This window comes from Monodon monoceros, unplaced genomic scaffold (assembly GCF_005190385.1).
Source record: "Monodon monoceros isolate NGI ecotype Baffin Bay Population unplaced genomic scaffold, NGI_Narwhal_1 Super_Scaffold_16, whole genome shotgun sequence".
Classification (NCBI taxonomy): domain Eukaryota; kingdom Metazoa; phylum Chordata; class Mammalia; order Artiodactyla; family Monodontidae; genus Monodon; species Monodon monoceros.
The window spans coordinates 11,447,084-11,470,242 of NW_021703772.1; the positions used below are offsets into that span (position 1 = coordinate 11,447,084).

General features: G+C 35.9%; 1 protein-coding gene across 15 annotated transcripts in view; it reads right to left on the reverse strand.

The window, feature by feature from the left end:
* Positions 1-23,159, reverse strand: part of MFF (mitochondrial fission factor) — a 44,439-nt gene that overhangs the window by 12,004 nt on the left and 9,276 nt on the right. For 9 of the 15 annotated variants that reach the window (XR_003793897.1, XR_003793895.1, XR_003793896.1 and 6 more), the window contains 4 exons: positions 15,657-15,745; positions 12,841-12,915; positions 7,727-7,885; positions 2,431-2,490 (listed from right to left, as the gene is read on the reverse strand). Coding sequence is in view for 12 of the 15 variants with exons in the window: in XM_029225039.1 (XP_029080872.1) it covers positions 2,431-2,490; positions 7,727-7,885; positions 12,841-12,915; positions 15,657-15,745 (383 nt within the window). In the remaining 3 variants the exon portion in view is untranslated. Of the gene's footprint in view, positions 1-2,430; positions 2,491-4,009; positions 4,043-7,726; positions 7,886-12,840; positions 12,916-15,656; positions 15,746-23,159 lie in introns of all 15 variants that reach the window. The other 6 variants (XM_029225044.1, XM_029225041.1, XM_029225048.1 and 3 more) reach the window with 4 other exon arrangements.

Here is a 23,159-nt window from a genome sequence, read left to right on the forward strand (position 1 = left end):
TACTTCTAAAGGCGCACCGATTTTTAAATGAATGACAATAAACTTCTGAGATACAAATGCACACAAATGCTATTATTCCTCTTTGCCCAGATTTCCACTTTTAAAATATATTTTAATTAAGATACAATTCACATACCATATAATTCACCTCGTATATTTATATCCTTACTATTTGAATGCTGTATGGTTATTTCAGTAAAATGGCACATTAACTTTTCCAAATGAGTGGATTATAAATAAACTGAATTTAAAAGTTACTCCTATGTAATCTACAGGTTGGCACATAGAGCGTAATATTGATATTTTTAATATTTCAAGCAAGTCCCTATTACAAAAAGCATATTACCACACAAACGTGTATGAACAGAATTATATTTTTCCTCCAGACACGTTAAAGACAAGTCTATTCAGAAAATCCTTTTGTTACAAATGCCACTGAAAATAATTCAAAAATATTTTAATAAATAACATAAAACAATTTTTAATTGTATAATCCTGCAGTGTCATCATTCTGAATGCTGATTTTAATTACATAGGTTGCAGTTTCAATGATAGATGGTATGTACTGACTTTAGATAATCTAGAACAATCTCTAAATGTTCTTTTTAGGGCTAAATTAACTTGCTTTCTCCTAATCTGCCCCTTCCTTCATGGGAACACAGCAAATATACTGGAATACCAAGAGTAACGGCATCAGATGGAGAAGTTAGCTACTAAGTTAGTAGGTGCTAAGAACTATGGCTTTACAAACATCTGAGTTAATTATTCCTTTGAACATTAAGCAGAATTCTTAAACAATTAGTGGAAAACATAAGGGTTGAAGATTCCTCTTCTCTACACTTTATCCTCAAAATAAAACTCTTCTATTTCTGTGAGGTCATACATGAGATAAATAATTGGGAAAAAAACAACAACAATAGAAGCAATTGCTTCAAAGGTAAAGGGACCCAGACTGAAGAGAGAGAATGAAGTATAACTGAAAGGGACTCCCCACAATTTAGATCCTGAACTTAGGTTTTAAATATCTGTAAAGGAAATCTTCATTTGCTAAGAAATCTAAGGATATGACAAAAGACTTTACTTGTGTAATTTGACTTAAAACTAAAACCTGTATTGATCAGAGCTAAAAACTCTGTAAGAAATCTAAGTCAGATCACTGCCTGAAAATACTTTCACAGAAAAATAAAAGGATCACAAACTTACGAGAAATACACAAGGAAAAACTTAAAACGGACTGAGTTAATATTGTAAAAAGAAACAAGTCAGCAGAGTGGAAAGGGACCCCTAAGGACACACTTTTCAATTTTCTAACCTGAATTCAGTATTAATGAGAAACCAGTATTTCCCTCTTTTCTTGCCTAAAAATGAACGTGCCAGCTTGCTTCCTCTCATCATAGAAATAATGCTGCCAGTTTTTTTGGTCTGTTTTTTTCTTTTGCGGTACGTGGGCCTCTCACTGTTGTGGCCTCTCCCGTTGCGGAGCACAGGCTCCGGACGCGCAGGCTCAGTGGCCATGGCTCACGGGCCCAGCCGCTCTGCGGCATGTGGGATCTTCCCGGACCAGGGCACGAAGCCGTGTCCCCTGCATCTGCAGGCGGACACTCAACCACTGCGCCACCAGGGAAGCCCCTGCTGACAGTTTTAAATCTACTGCTACAGATAATCCATTTCTGCTTAAAATAAATAAAATTGGCTCTGAAAATATTACAGAAATGAGATCTGTAAATACTAACCAATTTTTTTTTTTTTTTTTTTTTACCCAAGAAGTTGGGAAATGAGATTTTGGCACCTGAGAACCTTAAAGTATTCGTATGTGCCATTCTATCTGTCCTTCTGCGTGACAGGAAGAAATAACTACTCAGGCTAAGCATATCTGAAAGTGTGAAAGGGACAAAAATAAGAGAGAAAAGCTTAATCAACGGATGACAAAAATTCTTAAAACTAAATTCTCTTTCTAAACATTTAACTTCTCAGGTTACCAATGCTGATTTCCCCCAATTTAAGATGATGCTTTACAGACACATTTATCTACACACTGAAAGTGACATTACAGACAATTAACAACTAAAAAGGAAATGCTGGACAGAACCTCAGGCAACAATTAAAATGATGCACATGAAACAAGGTTTAAGATTATTTTTTTCTGTGTTTTAGTATGATCGCCAATAAGCTATTAAAACCATGTTTAAATACCCTGTCTCCGATGTTCCCATGATAATGTATCATAACTATTTTTCTTTATACTCTTTTGGCCAAATGTCATGAATGGTTAGACTCACTGTTCTCAGAGAAAAACAGGATGTACTCAGAGAAAAGCTGTAGAGATTCAAGCTATAATATAAAAGGCGTGGCTGCTACATGCATTACGTCCTGCAAACTACACGTTCAGTCAACTCTCTACCCTGGTAATTACAAAGTCTCAAAGTTTACCTGGCGTTGTCATGATGAGGGTTAGAGGTGGCGGCAGCAGACCCACCACGCAACACAGGTCTAAGGCAGGTTTTTGCGGGAGAAGGCACAAGACAGAATCAGGAACCAGAGAGTAACAAGATGAAAGCAAAAATAAGACAAAAATAAGACAAATAAATGTCAAATATGTTTGTATGTTTCAATACAATATATTTCAAACACTTCAAGTATCTTTGTCTCACTGTCCTCCATTTTATGATTTTCATAAGTTTAGTATCTTACAATGTGGTAAAAAACAAAGGGAACCTACGTTTTTCATAACAAAATAGCACCAGCATATAATTTTTTTGGTGCTTATATTTTGATTTATGAAATTCAAGACAGAGGACAACTCTGTTCAAAATGTATAATTTCTCTCTTCTAGTTGGAAAAAAAATCACCAGCAACTTTAGAAGCATGTCAAGAACTGGTTAGTAGCACCTGCATCATCATGGTTGCTCATCTGATATCAAAGCTCTATCTCAAAAATTTCAAGAAACTCCCATTTCTCACAATTCCTTGCCTCCCACCTCATTAATTTTGCTTAGTGCCTGATACCTTAATATAGCTGTGTCTCATTCAAACCCTCAGCTCTCAAGAGCAAAACTGCAAGCCTCAGCTCTGGAGCTAAGGAGATCAGGGACATGCTTTGAGGGGCATACTGCAGCCCATTACAGGAAGTGCAATCAAATATGTGAGTCTGACCTTGAGACAACCAGAAGCGACATACAGGACTGCTGGAAATGAAGACTAAGGTGCACTGGATTTTCACCGAGTACATACTTTGATTCTAGATGACAATTAGTTCTCTACCTAGGTAAGCAGTAACCTTTCCAATAAATTTTATTTTATTTTTTAAATCAGAAAACAAAAGCTCTATGTGGTCACTGCTCAATTCCCCAAAAAGTAATCAGCAATATTTATAACCAGAGAAAGGAGACTGGGGTATAGAACCCATATAAGGATTTGAAGAATTATTACATTCTATTTTGAATGTCTCCTACTCTACAGACGGATCAGGTTTTGTCTGAATTTAAGTATCAAGACAATTCTTACAGTAAACACTTAGTACCAAATGCACTATTTTTTTCCTGCAAGTTGGCACAGCTGTAGAATTTTGGTTACAATACAAATCACTATTTTATGTCAGGTCAGTTTATACAAGAAAATTTTAATGTTTAGCTTGTATGTTTCCTAAAGGCACTACTGGTGCTTAAAGAAAATTTCCAGAGCCTACAGGATAAGAGACTTTTGGGTCAGATGTTAAGACTTCTATTTTGTTAGCTAAAGAACAGTGAAAAATTACATATGCTTGAGACAGGTTTTCAACTCATCCCGTCCTACTAATTAATTTATTCTGTGACATTAGGAAAACTTACCTAACTACAATCCTACACTACATTAACATAAGAAAGGTTAAAAATGAAGCCACCGCTTTGTGTTACCTAAAGCTTTTTTAAAAAAAAAATCATACATTGCTCAAAAGGAGCTGCCATATTCAACATATTCCACCACAGAGATTTCCCTTTTACAATGCAGAGCCAGAAAATAATACAGTTACCTTTCACAACGTATTTCATTTTGTCTTCTCACACTGGCAATTGACACATATAATATAAAAGTAAATTAGAGAGGTATTTGGCAAAGTTAGAAACTTCAAGTACCACTTTCTACTCTAACTATGACTTAATACATTAAAAAATCTTTTTAAGTTTGAAAATATGTCTTGTAATTAAAGTGGCAAAAGGGAATGAGATTCAAGGCTCTACAAGTTCCCGCATTAACTTGTATACTGACATTTTTGCGTAAATGGTCTGACTTAGTAGAATATGTTTCTTTGCTAAAAAAAAAGGAAACCTCTACAGTAAGTAAACAGTTTGGATGTATCAGGAATTATATGAATATTTTAAAAATTAAAAATTTAAATTTAAAAATGATAAATAACAAACACTGTTTCAACTGCAACTTTGCATTTCTAGGTCTTCCAAGTAATATATTTATATGGATACCTGCAAAAAATATAAATTATTTACATACTGGTTTCTTATTCTTTTCATTCAAAGCTAGTATAATCTGTTAAAGAAATAATCAACCCCCCCCCCCTTTTTTGGGTCATGCCACGCAGCATGCGGGATCTTAGTTCCCTGACCAGGGATCGAACCCTCGGCCCCTGCAGTGGAAGCGTGGAGTCTTAACCACTGGACCGCCAGGGAAGTCCCTCAAGCTCCTTCTAAAAGTAAAACTTAAGCATGCTGAACATGACTAATTTGTCAATACTTAAATCATGTTCTTTCATAGGGACTAAGTTTCTTTTTAAAAACGTTAATATTTTGCATTGGCGAGTGAGATATGGAGCTCTAGCAGGTGTCAGAAGACATGAGCATTTCATAACTAGCAAGGACTAAACAGCATTTTAAATCCGAAGAACACACCTGGTGCTTGTCCCAGGTGTTTTGGTAAATTTTTGACACCTCAGTTTTCCAAATGCACAGCACTGACCTATGTAAATAAACTTTTCTAATGTATACCTAGGATTTAACTTTGTTTTCAGATGAACTTGGTTTTAGATCATGTAAGTTCTCAAGATGACAAAACAAAAATACATAAACCTTTCAACAGTGTCCCTCAAAGTATAAACTAAAAATAGTTCTCATGCCAAACAACTGTGAAAATGCATTATTTTATGATAATAAAACAGGCAGACAGGTTTTTTCTTTCATTCTGCCAAACTTAATTTAACTATACCTAATGTGATGGCTTAAGACCAAAGATAAGATATTGCATTAGCGTAACAGCCAGGAATAAAAAGCAGAAAGGAAAAAAAATGATGTACAGAGCAAGGAACATAAAAGCACTTAAAACTTTATAAGCAGTATTATTTTATAGTCATGCAAATAGAACATTATCCAAATTTCACATTCCTATTTCTTATATCTGGTAAGTCATGCTAGATAGTTCTCGTAGTAGAAATAAAAATTGATTTGGCACTTACAACTCTGATTAAATCCTGCTGAACATTTGATCATAAGAGATTTCAGTGCAACGGGGAAAAAAAAAACTTTCAAAATTGAAAGCATCCAATAACACTAATGAGAATCTAATCCTCCAGGCTCCAAGGTGTGTATCCAGGAGCAAAGAATTATTAATACAACTACTTTATGAATTTTAAAAATCTCATTTAAGTGAATAAGAAAAGATACTTCCTTCCCAGAAAAGGGAATTTTTGTTATCAATTTATTACAATTAAAAAAAAATCACTTAAAGCTCAAAATAGTTTTTTATAAATAAAAGAATACAAAGTAAATTTTATAATTAGTAAGATTTTTGTACTTGTGAGCTTGAGGCAAAATTTTTCCATTAAGGAGTAAAAAAATCCAACTATTTTTCCATATACTGCACTGAACTGTCTATATGTAGGGGGATGGGACAAATAATTTTAACATACTGGGGCTTTGTCATCTAGCTATTATTTAATCTATACAGGATTTATAAACATCTTTCTCATTCAGATATTTTCACTATAATAGCATTTGATATGATGCAATTTGACCTAATAATCCAGTCTCTTCTAAGGACCTATTTTAATTAAAAAGTTAAAGAGGATACCTGGTGAAGAATAAATCTATGTTAAGGAAGGAGGAGAAAACAGGGCTTTGGAAATATTAGTCAGGTGCCAGGTACTTTATATTCAATATCTTTTTAAGGATCTCCCATGACACTAAATAAAGAATTTGAGTCCATTATCCCTATATCTTAAATAAAAGCAGGGGAGGGGGGAAGATTCCTCATAAGAATCCAGAAAACTAGGTTAATATTAGTATTACCATTCTTTTTTAAAAATACATGAAGAAAATGAGGCCCAGAGAAGCTAAGCAATTCGCCCAAGGCCATCATGTAGCTATAGCTGTTCAGTGGGGTGGATCAAGATTAAATTTGACCCCCTCCCTTGATCCATGTTTTTTCTTCTGAACCATGATGCTTCTTACAGGCTCCAAATATTCTAAGATAGTCCTTGAAGCTTCAAAGAGATAAGAGGGACTCTAAACCTTTGGGGAGGGATATATATATATATATATATATATATATATATATATATATATACACACATACACATACACACACACCCACACATGCATACACACCTATACATGAATACATATGTCCATAGATGTATATATAATTTTCCCCCTGCCATGAGTTTTCTCTTTTATGCTCTTTCTGGTACAGCTTTAAGTCCTTGGACCCACACGTATGGGAGCCCTGGGAAGGGTCAGAAACACTAGTCGAGCAGCAGGAGGTGAAACACCTGGGGCTTATGTGAGGGTCAAAAGCACTTAATAAGAAAAAGTTTGTTCAGAGCAAGTCATAAGACATATCAGTTCCTAAAGCAAGAAAAAAGGTTTACTGAAGGGCCAGCTAAATTTATTGGGAATTCTTCAAAATGCAAAATTAACAGTCTAAAAAAATGATCATGAAAATTCAAACACTGACTCACAGAGTTACTACCTACATAAAATGTTTAGAGTTGAAGTGAAACTGACTGTACCTTCCTCATACTATGCCAAAAAAGCTCCCAAATTCCATCTTTTTAAAACACCATCTAGTAATGAAGCAAGGAGAAAAAAGTACTTGAAATAATGGCAAAAAATTTATTTGAATGAACAAGTCTAAGTATACACTACTAATGATTTTACTTGGAGATGTTCGAAAGTTAGATACGCTATCCATACTGAAAAAAATCAGCATTAAAAAGACAACAGCACCTGGGATTTTCAGTACAGGTGTGGAAATCCCTAGTTAAGAGGAAAGAAAAAAAACGTCCTGGCAGCTACACTGATATCACCTTCTCAGATTTGCTTCCTAATCCAACCACATTAGTAACATAAATGAGTGAATCAAAAGACTTACTGAAGAAAATGAGTACAGCTCAGTCCAACATCACACACTCAATCCAAAAGTATCCCTCAGCATATCCAAAAATGGAAACAGGTACTTAAAAACAGGTCAACAACGTCTTGGGGAAAAAACCATTATACTTCCCGTGTATAATTAGTTATTAACTGAATTCCCTCCCTGACTGAAGAGAAGCTAACAGAACCTTGTGAAATGTGAATTTTGGACAATAATTTCAAATTAAAAGAAAGCAAAGCAAGCTGTTTTAAACCGCTGCATCTGAGAAAGAGACAAAGGCGCGAACATAAAAGGAAGACACCACACTCCACTCATGAGGAGCCGAAAGACAGGCGGTAAAGTTGGCGCGAATCACAGGGCCGATCACCTGCGGCTTTCATCCAGCACATCCAGGATCTGCTGGCAAGCCCTACGAGTGGAAGACTGGATAAGCGACAAAATGCCACGAGCGGAGGAAGGATTAGCTCCATCTTCAGGTAGCATACGGGGAGGACAAACCCGAACCTGTTGTGGCGATGGTGTCACACTGTTTACACAAGCACAGCAAATGAAGAGAAAAACACTCAAGTCAGATTTGTATAAAACTTCAGCTCAGCAGTTTCCCCAAAAACTCATATTTTAAGAATTATCGTTTTCTTGCCCATTTTTCCCACCCTTCATTTTCCCCCAAAAGAGTCAAGCCAAAGAAGTTAATAAACATATTAAATTGCTTTAAAAAACAGGCTACCATGCAGCATCTGTAACTGTGGCTTTAAACATCAAATTAAACAAACTGAATATGAAAGAACAACTTTAAGAGGGAAGAGAACTATGGCAAGGAGTATATTCAACCCCCAGCTTCGGAGAAGCGGCATTCTTTGCTTTGTGTGTATATTCCAATTCAGTAAACCAAGCCTCTAACAAACAACACTGCACTGCAACTTATGGATGGGCAGAACAGTCAGATAGAGAATTCTGGTATATAGGCGTCAAGGTTTACACACATGAATCCAAAGTGATTCCATGAAAATGCCATTTCAAATACTTCACAAAGACAATGAAGCAATCTGAGTTTATGACGAGTAAATTTAAAGATGAATTAAAGTTTCAGAAAGCTAACAAAAGCATTTTGATTACTTAGTTACATTAAAGCATATGTTCCCTAGCTAAATGACTAAAACATAAAACTACTCCCAATTCTGTGAATACAATGAAAAGGTAGGGATGGATGTTAAACAGCTATTTCTGGGTTGCTCAGTGACAGTGATCTTAACCATTCTTTCACACATGAGTTGCGATTCACAATTTCTTTGGCTCCCCTGACAGCACCTCCTAAAAGCTGAGAGCATTTGAATGAAGCAATTTTACAATTCTAACCTGAACTCTTTACTTTCAGAGGCCTGTCTAATGTTAGAGCATGATCAGCCATATGAGGTATCTAACTGATATACGGACTTGGCGTCTGGTTTGTTGTAAGAGATTTTGTTACAAGAGGACTATGGGAGGTGGGCTCAGTATTTTTTCTCAGTGTCAGGGCAAGAACGCCTTAGACTAAACCTCATCCTTGTGTATTCTGCACGAAAGGGTGAAAGTGGAGCAGACAGCGAACAACTGAAAAGATAAAAGATTTTATTTTGATTTGTGTAAATCTTTTCTAACTTAACATGTATTTGTTTGGGAACCACAAAATAAGTGCAATAATGTTTGAAGGGGTAACTGTCGTCTAATATTATTCCCAGAGTCCCAGAAAATTAAAAACAAAATCTTCTCCACAATTTTGTGAATAACTTCCAATGTATTGATGATCCAAAGTGAGAAGTACAATAAACATGAAAACCATGTTTTCCAAAGACTACTTAAAAGACAAAGATTTAAGCCAAATCTTGGCATACTGAGAAATTAATCTGTCAGGGCTGATTCACCATAGGAATTAGGCCTAATCGTGTCAAGATAAATGCAATTTTTCAGACGCAGGCTCATGGATGGTTACCTTAAACATCTGTCCACAGACTAGGAATCTTCTGTAATATATATAACGTATCAACAACAGTATATATATATAGCTTATCAACTGACCCATGGTACTTGGCAAAAACCCACCCTGGGTATCCAAGGAGAGTAAAAGAATCAGTATACCTGGGACTCAAAGTCTAGGTACTAGCCTTGCACTCATAATTCTCTTTAGGCAGCATGGAGAAAACCTGAAGCTCTTGCTCTTTGTGAGAAACCAGACTGAATTCATGTTAGAAAAGTGTCACCAGAGGCAGGAATGGAGTGGCCAGTTCTGCGTCAACATAAACAGGCAATCCATCTTACACTCTTCTTGATAGCAGTGCCAACATACCTGGATAAATTTATACTTAAGCAAGTTTTAAAAGACTGATCAGTACAATATCTATTGATATAATTAAAGCATTTGTCTTCGTATTTTGGGGCTAAATTGAACACTTCACATATCACTTTGTACTAGTAAATAAATTAGCTACATACATATTAAAGTCTATAATGATCAATATTTAGAATTATAATCTTACAGCAAAAACGCCGACAAACTGAATCCAAATCCATGAAAAAAGTTTGATGCATTTTTGCCCATTAAAATTTAAAAGGAAAGAAGGCTTCCTTTTTTGTTTTCGGTATGCGGGCTCTCTCCCTGTTGTGGCCTCTTCCGTTGTGGAGCACAGGCTCCGGACGTGCAGGCTCAGTGGCCACGGCTCACGGACCCAGCCGCTCCGCGGCATGTGGGATCTTCCCGGACCGGGGCACGAACCTGTGTCCCCTGCATCGGCAGGCGGACTCTCAACCACTGCACCACCGGGGAAGCCCAGAAGGCTTCCTTTGATAGAACTCATTTTGTCAGAAATAAGCAGTAGGAATTGTTTATTTAAGTTCTAAAAGTACAAGTTTTTCCTGTTCCTGCACAGGAAATCAGGTAATCTAGAATAAATTATTTTCAGATTAATTGCAAGGAATTCTTAACACGGAATGCACAGAAGACTGAGTTTTAAAAACAGTCTATAAGATCACTTTCAATTCTAAGATTCTATGATCACATAAAACTGGAATATGGTATTAAATGGAAAAAACATGGTCCGTAATTGTAACTTAATAAGAAAACATGTTTATGAAGAAAGATAAAAGTTAAATTAAGTCTTCATCAATACTAGTAAAGATATTTCATCAAAGACTAACATGAAAAACATATTTGGACTTCAGGTTGTTTCTGAAAAGAAATTAGTTTCAAAGATTAGTAAGAAATCTGACTTTTCATTAATGTACATGGCAATCTTTCATAAACAGCAAAAACAGAGTAGGAAGCATTTTATACAACACTTTAGGCAGTGTACGTATAGATTAAATGCCCTTGATTGTTAATATTTATTTCTATCTACAGATGAACTGAATGACTAAATCATAAGATGACCATAGTTCACCCGAATTAGAAGAAACAGTCTAGCAATTCTTTCTTCTTCAAGCTTTAAGCAGTCTTGCAAGTCTCTTTACAAATAAAAAAATTTAAACTCAGCCATAAAAAGGAACGAAACTGGGTCATTTGTAGAGATGTGGATGGATCTAGAGACTGTCATACAGAGTGAAGTAAGTCAGAAAGAGAAAAACAAATATCGCATATTAACGCATATATGTGGAACCTAGAAAAATGGTACAGATGAACCGGTTTGCAGGGCAGAAATTGAGACACAGATGTAGAGAACAAACGTATGGACACCACGCGGGGAAAGCAGCAGGGGTGGTGGTGGTGGTGTGATGAACTGGGAGACTGGGATTGACGTGTATACACTGATGTGTATAAAATGGATGACTAATAAGAACCTGCAGTATAAAAAAAATAATAAAATAAAATTCAAAAAAAAAGTTAAGATGGAAAAAGAATAAGCCCCATTTTAGCAACTGGTCTGACGCTAGCTGGGATGTCCAGCACTGGCATCAACTGTGACAGGAAACAGTTCAGAGTTGAGTTTCATCTCTGTCCACGCATCCACTCAACCAAAGTGGACTGAGTTTTTGGTTTTTTTGTTTGTTTTGACGCATGAACTATTGTGAAAAATTAAAAAGTAAACATATTGCGAAGGCACTGAGATTATTTAAGCAGATGGTATAATATTAGTAATTTAATAAAAATGCATGTTGATGATAAATTGATCCTAGTAATGTTATAAAACAGCAAAATCTGTTTTATCTCTTTCTTTCATAAAAGATAAGGACATTTTCAGGCTTCCCTGGTGGCACAGTGGTTGAGAGCCCACCTGCCGGTGCAGGGGACGCGGGTTCGTGCCCCGGTCCGGGAAGATCCCACATGCCGCGGAGCGGCTGGGCCCGTGAGCCATGGCCGCTGAGCCTGCGCGTCCGGAGCCGCCTGTGCTCCGCAACGGGAGAGGCCCATGTATCGCAAAAAAAAAAAAAAAAAAAAAGTGAGGACATTTTGAAGAATGCACTTACATTTACCATGCTATTTCATTAGTAATAGCTCTCTTTCATGCTTACAGGAAATCTTACTACACAACTGCTGAGTAAACAACATTAGCCAATGTCAGAACTCAAACTTAAAAGATCTACTTGGCATAACTATGTCATTATTACAAGGTAAGTCCAAAGTCAAACACCTCTTTCTGCGTGGGTTGTCATAGGAACAGTGTTTGTCAAACTGTGAGGATTATCTCTTTGGTGAGGGTCCAGCCTCTTCCAAAAATACAGTAAAGGTAAAACAGTAAAATGGGGGAGAAAAAATTCTCACTGAAACACAAATTCTGACCATTTCTTTTGAAATTTTAAATAGAGAGAAAGCTTTAAGTTGTTGCCACTAAGGTAACTGACTAGTTCTTAGAAGCAGAACAAGAGAATGAGAACAGGAGAAAAATCATTGGTTGCTGGAGTGGCTTCTGATACCTAAGAACTACATTAGCTGATGAATCTTACACTGCATGCCAAAGTGCCCCCTCCCCTTAGGAGGCCAGTCATTCCCACACCTAGTTCTAGCACATGTACAGAAAGAGTGGGTTTAATGATCTCAAAATATTCTTCCAAAGCATAATTTTAATCTATGGAATTAGAAAAAAACTTAATGACAAACTACACTCAGACTCTTTGTCCTTCTGGGTGAAAATGAACAAGAAAAGATAGTATGCTAAAATTTTCAAAAAGATTGGGATCACTGAACCTCGTTCAAATGAATCTATAGAGGACTAATGTGCCAACCAAAGCAAAATGAAGGAAATGTAAAAGGATGCTTGGTGTAAATTATTCCCTTTTACTTTCACCCTTATACCCAAAATCATACATAACTTCCTTGGTCTAGTTATTTCTTTTCTTGACTAAGTGTATGATGACAGCTTGAGAAATCCTGAAACAGAGGTACTAAAAAGCCAAACAGTAAAAGAATTAGGGCATTACATGCCAATTACCTGGTGAAATATTAGTATAACAAAAAGCCTGCAAAATTAGAACAACTCCTATTTGTGAAAAGCAGAGCAGATAAAATCTTACGTGTACTCCGGTGCAGAAATCGGTGCCTGGAACCTTGAAATTTTATTTCTTGGAGCAGAATCTGATCTGTGCCACCTTAAATAATAATTATGCTTCTTTTTATATATTCAGCTTTTATAACACAAACAGAAAGCTCAATAAGATTCTACCGGTCAATCGTTTCTGTGTCAATAGCTGACAATAATCAATCCCATTGTCTCTTGAAGGTAAATAAGAAAACAAAGGCCAGTGTTTCTGCTCTTATACCCATATAGACTTCTATTCTTAAAGCCAAGGAATAAATAAAGTGGAGGCAGGCAATGGTTTGTGCACAATGACACATAAGTAATCTCACATTACAAAGAAAAGACTACAGTAGGTAAAGACAGGAAGAGTCTAATAATTACTTTGGTAGAGGTAAAATACAGCCATGTTATATTAATAGTTTCTTCCTTACCACATTGCCAACATTAAATACATAATGTGCTCTTTATATTAAAATTCTAAAGTTCACTCAATGTAGATTCTTAAAGATGAATACAATTATAAATGATGAAATTAATAATGGTAGGAGAAGAAAGGGCAAGGTTACATTATTAACAAAAAGATGGTTAAGTATGTTACCAGGTAACGGTAACATAAATAACTACTAAAACAAAAAGTATGGTTGAATAATGTAAGCATTTCATTGCAAAAATTGTATAGTTAAATATTCATGTTATTTTTACTACCAAAAATTAAAACGTGAGACTGTTTTATTTTAAAATGCCATTAAGGCAACTCAAAGAAACAAAGAATTCAAATATTAGTTAACTTTGTTAACCTTTTCTGTTACGAGGACTTACATTATAGGTAACTGCAAAAATATCTACGAACTAATCATTTACTATAAATCATACTTCACTAGGCTGGTTTTTATATATAATAGAGCTGTTTCCTTTCTCTTCAATTTAACTCAGCTATCAATAATGTATACTTTGTGGGGGAAAAAACCAAAAATGATGCTATAGTAAAACAGTCCTGTTTTTATTTCACTAACGGGAAGTTTCAAAGTAATTACGGACCTAAACAATAAGCCGTATCTTTATATAATAGGAAAGTTTATTAGAAACTTTTGGTGCCTTAGAAAGTATTACAAATAGAAAATAACAAAAGCCCTCAGGTGTAAGTTTAATCATTCTGAGAGGGTACTAAATATCAAGAAGCTACCTTCACCATAAATTATATGGTCTTTTCACCATTTGTGTAGCATAATCGAATATATTCTAGAAAAACGGATTCCATGGACTGGCTGACATCACTGTAAGCCAGGTACCTTCAGGGAAACATACAGTTATCATAAAAACTTCGTATTAATAATGGTTGAACCTTGCAGATAGGCCTTCCCTGAAGGAGACATATATTCTTTTAAACTTACTATCTTCCTATATACCCCTTCAGAATAACTCTAACGACTTGAGGAGACATTTAAAGCTTCCCCAAGAAATGAGAACTGTTATAGTTCTCCTTTGCACCTAACACAAAAAAAGAGAGATCCTACCCCCATCAAAATCTCTTCTGCATCCTTATACTCTTTAGTCAAGTCTGAATTAGAACTTGATATGGTTTAACAGAAATAGTATAATTGCATTGTGCTCTAGTTATTTTGTATGTAAATTTAAAAGTTTTGCTTTTAGCTAGATTTGCAAGCTCTGTGAGAGACGTATCATCTGATTCTTTGGCCGTTCCCAGAGAAACTAATATGGACTTTCCTGGTGGTCCAGTGGTTAAGACTCCACATTTCCAAAGCAGGGAGTGCAGGTTTGATCCCTGCTCAGGGAACTAAAATCCCATGTGCCGTGTGGCCAAAAATAAAAGTCAGTTTGAGAAGCTAATATGATGCTTGATATCAAATATGGTTCATGGTGAATGAGCTTATGAAAACTGACTGAAAATTTAATGAGGAAGAAACATTAATTTACATTAACAATCTAAATCATCAATGGCTTTGAGACTTAAAATTCTGACCAGTTTTTAAAGGGATATTTTATTTTTAAAAACCCATTAATTTTAATAAAACAACAAAAAGCACTTGCCCAATTTAAAACATCTTATAGTGGGGTAGCTTTAAGATCAGGGTATAATGTAACCAAATGAGCAAGAAAGGTTGACACAAATAGTCTGTTAATGTGTTTAAATTTTTGGAAAATGAAAGGGATCCAAGAATTCAATGACTCAGTAGGCAGAGAACTAAAAATTAATCCTGGAAAGTAAAAAAATTCGACTTGCTTACGCTGCATTGTTTACCATGGCTCATGAGAAGCAGAGCTGGAAAGGGCTAATCCTGTGACAATCTTATGACAAACTGAGTAACTTGAAAATAAAGATGCTTCCTTAATAAATCGTTTTCCTTTTATTTTATATTTTTCCCCCCAACCTATATGCTAGATAAGCATTTTGGAAGGCTATATAGAGCTGAGCACTTACTTTTATCAATTTTTCTTAAGTATACTTTATAGGAGATTTCCAAAATAAGCAAATCATATTTATAGAAGACTGTCATACACATAGAAGAGGATAACAGGATTGAAAAATTCTCACAACTAATAAAATGGTCAGACTTTAAGGCTATAAAGAGTATTGCAAAAATATAAAGTTGATGTAAATGTATAGTAGATTTCAAACACTATTAGAATTATTTTTTTCTCCAGGTTCTTAGGCATAAAACATACACTTCATCCTCTTTTTTAATATTTGAGAGTTTAAAAAAGGAAATAAATTATTTAGAAAAGGATGGGACAGACAGTATATGGAGAAAACTTAATGAAGGAGATACAATGCTTAGTGGTTCTACTCACATGGAGTCAGTCCTGACCAGCTGTCCATTTTGGCGAACAGCATTTTCACTCATAGAGCGTTCTCTTTTTAGCCTGCCAACTGCACGGATCTGTTAGGCACAAAGAAGGGGAAAGGAATAGAGAATATTCTTAATAGCCTAGTAACTGCTTAGCATCAAAAGGACCTTTATCAAAGACTAGCCACAAAATTTACAAAGAAATAACCAAGAATTGCTACCAGGTATATGTATTATACGTAGACATGTTAAAAAAAAGAACACCCTACTTATTATAATGCAGATAAACTTAGGAATGCTTATCTTCTTTACAAAAAAAGTTACTTGTAGTTTCTTTTTAAGTATCAATCTTACTTGGTACAATTATTAATATTTTTATTTATCATAATTTATACAATATACTTACATTATTTAAGAACAATTTACAATAGTTTTTAAAGGCACAAACACTATAGGACATGGGATATATTTGTACTCAAATAAGTGTTCCTGGCTTCTGGGGTTAAAACAAATTCAGATTTGGTTGGATATCTGAAAACTAGACTTAAAAAAAGTTTTACTAGCTTAAAGGTTTTAGCATTCTAGAAATAGCCACAATCTTCCATCTCACACGCTCTTCTTACAAAATGTTATCACTGACCTCTTTCCATTAAGGAATAGAATCTATGTTCCCTTCCCTTGAAATTGGGTACTCTAGTGACCACTGCAGAGATGATACAATGTGACTTCTGAGGTTAGGTCATAAACAACAATAAGCCTTCTGCCTTTTTCCCCCTTCCCCAGGGGAGCTGTTTGAGATTCGAACAATGACACCATGACGTGAGGAAGCCCAAGCAGCCACACAAAAGGCCATGTGTAGGTGCACCAGCCAATAATACTGGCTGAGGTTCACACAACAGGTAGTATCAACTGACATGAGTGAGTAAACCTTTAGATGACTGCAGCCTCAAGCTGTGTGAGTCATAAACAGCCTTTGATACTTCCTAGCCTAGGCCCAGATAATATACAACAGAAATAAGCTTTCCCCATTATTCCTGATGCAAATACCTCACCTGCAGAATCCACGAGCAAAATTATTTGTTTTTGTTTCAAGCCACTAAGTTTAGGGTGGCTTATTAAGGGGCAATAGACAACTAGAACAATGGTAATCATTAACTTCACTTAGTTTTTAGAATTTTTTTTTCTTCTTTTTTTTTTTTTACTACAAACACCCATGGCAACTTAATGGTTAAAGAAAAATTTGAACTTTACTGTAAAGGACAACTGGTGTGTGAACCAATGGACTTGATAATTAAGATTTTCAAAAATGCACACCCAGTATCAATTAATGCTCAAAGACTTGGGAATAGATTATCAGGTTATAAGCACCATCAAAGCAGAATAAATCCTGTATTTCATGACAGCAAAACTTAAAACTACTATGCAGCACATAATTTCAGAGACTGGTTTAGATTTGGTTATGGTTATAAACCATTTACCCATCCAAACAAAAGAAAAAAAAAACAGAAAAGGAGTCGGTTCAGAGCCTACTGCAAGAGTTCTTTACAGTTAAACCAAAAATCAAAATTACTTGAAGGCATTTATACATAAAAACTAGCACCTCCACAATCAAATATACTTTACTCATAGTGAGCAGTACTGGGTTGCTTTGTGAGAATCCCACTGATGCTTGCCTGCCTACCTACTGCACAGTTGTGCTTGCTTTTTCTAGAGAACTGTTCTTCCACGTTGTAGGGATCAAGATGAATTTCCTACTATATTAGAACTGTTCCTCCTGCTATGTGGTAAGAACTAACATTCAGCAGATAGGAAGAGACAGGACAAGACAAATTAGTCTATGACTCCAACATAACCTGACAAAGTAGAGGATCCTAGGTCTGTTATTTTCGCCATTTGAAACCTGATTTAAATTATATCTTAACAGGAACATTAAGCTCGATATTACTAACATATTGAGGAAAAAGACAACATAAGACAAAAGCATATATTTGTTATGCCTTCATATGACCAGCCTGTATACTGTAATACCAAAGAACTTTGATACTGCCTGAGGTGATAAGGGACACAGTGATCTTTAAATACTTTCCCCTTTAGTTCACAATCATGATGGTTTTTTTTTTTCAATTCAACGATTTTTTAAAATTAATTACAGTTGTTCCCAACATTATTGAGATCCAATTGACAATTCAAGGTTTTAACATGTCATTCAGAACCATCCTGCATCAATTACCCATTATAAAACTTACATGCACTCCTTAGGCTGAGAAATACAGTTTCCAAGCTTCAGGTAACTTCCTGAAAGTTAGGTTACAGGGTCTTCTGTGTCTAATTATAGGCATAAAATTCTCCTCTAATGTGCTTATTCTCTGAGTTACTTTCGATTGTTCACAGAATCCTGGACAAATCAGTGTCCCCGAGGTCTTTGTTTACTGGTTCTCTAGATTTATCTAGAGCTTGTCTCTCCTTCAAGAATCTGCTCAGATGCCTCAGTATTTTCCCCTATACTGGTCCCTGTTTTAATTTTTTTACATAATTTTTAAAAGTTACACTCCATTTACAGTCACTACAAAATATTGTCTATATTCCCCATGTTGTACAATACATCCTTGTAGCTTATCTTACACCCAATAGTTTGTACCTCTCACTCTCCCATCCTCATATCCCTCCCACAAACTGGTAACCCTAAGTTTGTTCTCTATATCTGTGAGTCTGCTTATTTTTTGTTATGTTCACTAGTTTATTGTATTTTTTAGATTCCACATTACCATATAGTGTTTCTCTTTGTCTGGCTTATTTCACTTAGCATAATGCCCTTCAAGTCCATCCATGTTGCTGCAAACAGCAAAATTTCATTCTTTTTTATGGCTGAGTGATATTCCATTATGTGTATGTGTATGTGTGTGTGTGTGTATATATATATATATATATATACATATATGGCACGTCTTCTTTATCCATTCATCTACTGATGGACACTTAGGTTGCTTCCATATCTTGGCAACTGTAAATAATGCTGCTATGAACACTGGGGTGCATGTATCTTTTTCGAATTGGTGTTTTTGTTTTTTTCCGGATATATATACTGATTCCCCGTACTCCCTTTTTTAACAAGACACTTGTTTTACTTCTCAACACATACAAAATAAAAAACTGTAATTATATTAAAACAACCAGTAAGTATTACAAGCACATAGACCCTACCATAGCCTAGTTCTTCATAACCACTGTGATTACTAAACAACCCTCAGAAAATCTGTAGCAAAAACTAAGATTGAAAACTGATTTCTGAAATGTTTGTTATGCCTTTCATTTAGGCAGTTTTTGATTCTTTTTAGTATTTTTAAAACAATTTTACCTTTTTAAGAAAAGGATTTCTTTTAATTCTGTCCAGAGAGAGAAAGGGAAATCCTCCATTTTATCATTTGGTATAATCTCAGTGAAAAATGGAGATTTATCCTCAAATAGTATGTTAGTTGCATTTTCAGTTAAGAAATAAAAATATATAACTATTGAATAGAATTATTCGGCAAATTAATGGATACTGATCCCCTTTTTAAAAATAATAGTTCAGAGACATTAATCTGTGAATTGCTGTGGGACTTTTATTGGAAGAGGTAAAGCAGAGTTAAAAATGTGGGCCAAACAATTGGGGTGAACAGTCTTACCCCCCAAAACATATTCACTGTCCAAAATTTAAAATAATAAACTACCTGGAAAAATAATGAACCCAATGGGAAGGAAACACGGAATACATGTGTCAGCAGTGAATACAATGCCCATGCGATAGGGCCATGAAACAGTAACTGCACAAAGGATGTGAGTGCACATCTCTGAATCTTCCATGGATGAATGTGCATACATACATACAATGAATTAAGCTGTTCTTTTTCCTCTTCTCTCCCTTTTGCTCCATTCTACTCATCACAGCCCCAGCTCCTCTTTCCACAGGAGGGGAAAGGAAAGGGAGTTAAACAAACCATCACCAAATTGTGATCAGACCCACATTCATCAGCTTCTCAATTTTCAGAGCTACTGCCAGGACCCTTTTAAGTCCTTCTGAGTGTCCGGGAGTCCTTCCGCATTTCTTTTTTATTTTTTAATTTTTATTGGAGTATTGTTGCTTTACAATGTTGTGTCACTTTCTGTTGTACAGCAAAGTGAATCAGCCATACGTATACATATATCCCCTCTCTTTTGGATTTCCTTCCCATTTAGGTCACCACAGAGCACTGAGTAGAGTTCCCTGTGCTATAAAGTAGGTTCTCATTAGTTATTTATTTTATACATAGCAGTGTATATATGTCAATCCCAATCTCCCAATTCCACATTTGTTTTAGGACGTGCCATACGGCTAAGTCACTCATTACACTTCAGGTCAACTATGTACTTTCACTTCACATCCTAGAGGTTGTCATGGCAATTGAACTGGACCATCACCCGGCACTGATAACCACCTGCTACGTCCTTACAGACTGTTGGATTACAGATCTAGAGCCCTCTGTTAGACACCCATGGCCTTTGTGTTGTCCATAATGACAGCTTCTAGACCAGCTGCTTTCCAAGTGTATTCTTTAAAGCAGTCAGTTCTAGCTGGATATATTTCCTCCTAGCCCTTGAGCTAGACACTTTGTACATGGTTGCTGTAGGATTTGGCATCCTGTGTAAAGCTTGCATGGCCTGGATACACTTCCTTTTCTGAAAACATTCATTGCCTTTGTTCTTTTCCAAAACCAGGTCAGGGTTTATACAGACCAATCTTCCCAATTCTTGGGACATTTGGGGTTCACTGCTGTTCCAGATTCATTGCAAAAATGAATGGCTTTCTCATCCTTCTCTTCTTTGAAGTAGAAGTTGCCAATTCAGGCAAAAGCTCTTATAACCTGTCTTTAGTCCAATTTGTTTCCTCTTCCCACTTCAGTGGTCTTCTCACAAAGCTCTTGGCCAATTATTGTAACTGATTTTTTCAAAGAAAACCACTGCTTGAGTGATGGGATATACTGATGGAGTCCAAATTTTTTACTGGGTCACACTGCTTCAAAGCTGTGTCAAGTCCTCATATTTTCCAACTCTTTTTCTTTACAGTTCTTCTTTTTTGTTCTCTGGAAGATCTTCTCTCACGGGCTCCCATCTGGAGGTAGTGTCAGTGTCACAGCCTCTTTCTCCTCACTCACACTGCCTAACCTATTCTAAGAACACTGAGAGCTGTCATGATTTGTGTATTTTGCAGTTCATACCCAGATCAGATGGTTTATTGCACAGTTGCTTTATTAGTTGCCTGCAGGTAGAATCACCAAGCAATGGTCTTTCCGAATATTAGCAGAGGTTAGGCATATTGGAAGGTTCATCAATTTCCTCTACCTCCAGATTTTATAAACCCTCTCTGAGCTAGGGGGATTACATGCTTCGTGTTTTAAGGCCTCTTCGTTTGTTCACTTGGATACTTCAAGCCAGTTTAAGAAGTCAGTACGTTATTTTCTGCAAATTTATTTCTTGTATCAGTCAGGCTTTTAAACAAAAATTGTATAGTGTTCCTCATAAGTCACCTTCAGGTATTCTTCTTTCTTGCCACAGGCCAGTGGTTCTCAACTGGGTGTGATTTTTTCCCTCCAAGGGACATCTGGCAATGTATGCAGATCATCTTTTCTGTCTTTTTATTGTGATAAAATAGACATAACACAAAACTCACCATTCTAAGCACTTTAAAGTATATATATTATACAATTCAGTGGTATTCAGAACATTCACAGTGTTGTGCAACCATCACCACTCCCTAGTTTCAGAACGTTTTCATCCCCCCAAAAGGAAACCCCAAGATTAAGCAGTCAGTCCCAAGTACTCTCTCCCCTAAACCCCTGTCAACTACTATTCTGGATATTTCATGTAAGCAGAATCATACAACATATGGCCTTTTCTGTCTGGCTTCTTTGACTTAACACGTTTTCAAGGTTCATCCATGTTGTAGCATGTATAAGTACTTCATTCCTTATTATAGCTGAATAATACTCCACTGTATGGATATACCACATTTTGCTTATCCATCCATCAGCTGAAGGGCATTTGGGTGTTTCCACCTCTTGGTTATTGGAGACATTTTTGATTTTCATGACTTGAAGGATGCTACTGGCATCTCGTAGATAGAGCTCAAGAATGCTGTTAAATATTTTACAGTGCAAAAGGACAGCCCTCACCACAACAAAGAACTATCTAGTCTAAAATGTCATAGTGCTGAGGTTGAGAAACCTTGGCATATGTTGTAAAATGATTATTACAGAATAAATGATTTAGGGAATCTTACTTGACATATTCTAAGTAGCATCCGAATGAATCATCAATGTTATCAGCACTCAGGGCCTTACTACCCTTCCATTTCAATCCATTTTGTAGACGCTACCAGAACTCTGGTTCCTTCCCTTTTCTCCTCTGCTCACTAGTTGATTGCCTCTTGAGGGCCACCTGACCCTTCTATGGACTGAAGCACAGATCATCACCTTTGCTTTCCTTTTAATAGGCAACTAGTACTAATATCGGAAACTCCTCTCCTGCACCTCAGGATTTGGCCCCTGCCAAAGGTTTTTTTTTTTTTTTTTTAATTGAAGTATAGTTGATATACAATATTACATTAATTAAAGGTGTACAATATAGTGATTCACAATTTTTAAAGGTCATACTCCATTTATAGTTATTATAAAATACTGGCTATAGTCCCTGTGTTGTACAGTATATCCCTGTAGCTTATTTTATACATAACAGTTTGCACCTCTTAAACCCTTACCCCTCTACTGCCCCTCCCCACTGGTAACCACTAATTTGTTCTCTATATCTGTGAGTCTGTTTCTTTTTTGTTATACTCACTAGTTGTATTTTTTAGATTCTCAGACTTACTTCACTTAGCATAATACCCTCCAAGTCCATCCATGTTGTTGCAAATGGCAAAATTTGATTCTTTTTTATGGCTGAGTAGTATTCCATTGTGTGCGTGTGAGTGTGTGCATGTATGTCACATATTCTTTATCCATTCATCTGTTGATAGACACTTAAGATGCTTCCAAATCTTCTGCCACAGGATGTTAATTTTCACAACAATGATATTTGTACCTATTGAACTTTTCACATCAATTAGAACATGTGCTAAACATACTACACATATTATTACATTTAATTCTCTCAATAATCGTATGCAGTTGGCATTATTCGTATCATTATTTTAGAGATGAGCCTTGGAATTGTTAAATAACTTGCCCAAAGTTATGTGGTTAATAAGTAGCAAAGTAGGCCTTCAAAATTAGGTTAATTCTCAGCCTCAGCTTTTCACTCCAGTGCTATACACTTTGGACATTTATCACATTTGACTATGTATCAATTACAGCAGGAGTAAACCCCACATGGGCTTAAAACCTAGGTCTCCTGAGAGATAGTACTCGTCTTGTTTTCAGTTGGTTATTCACACCAAGTAGACACAAATGTCTAAAATGGTGGGAGCATAAAGATCAGAAGACAAACAAAACCT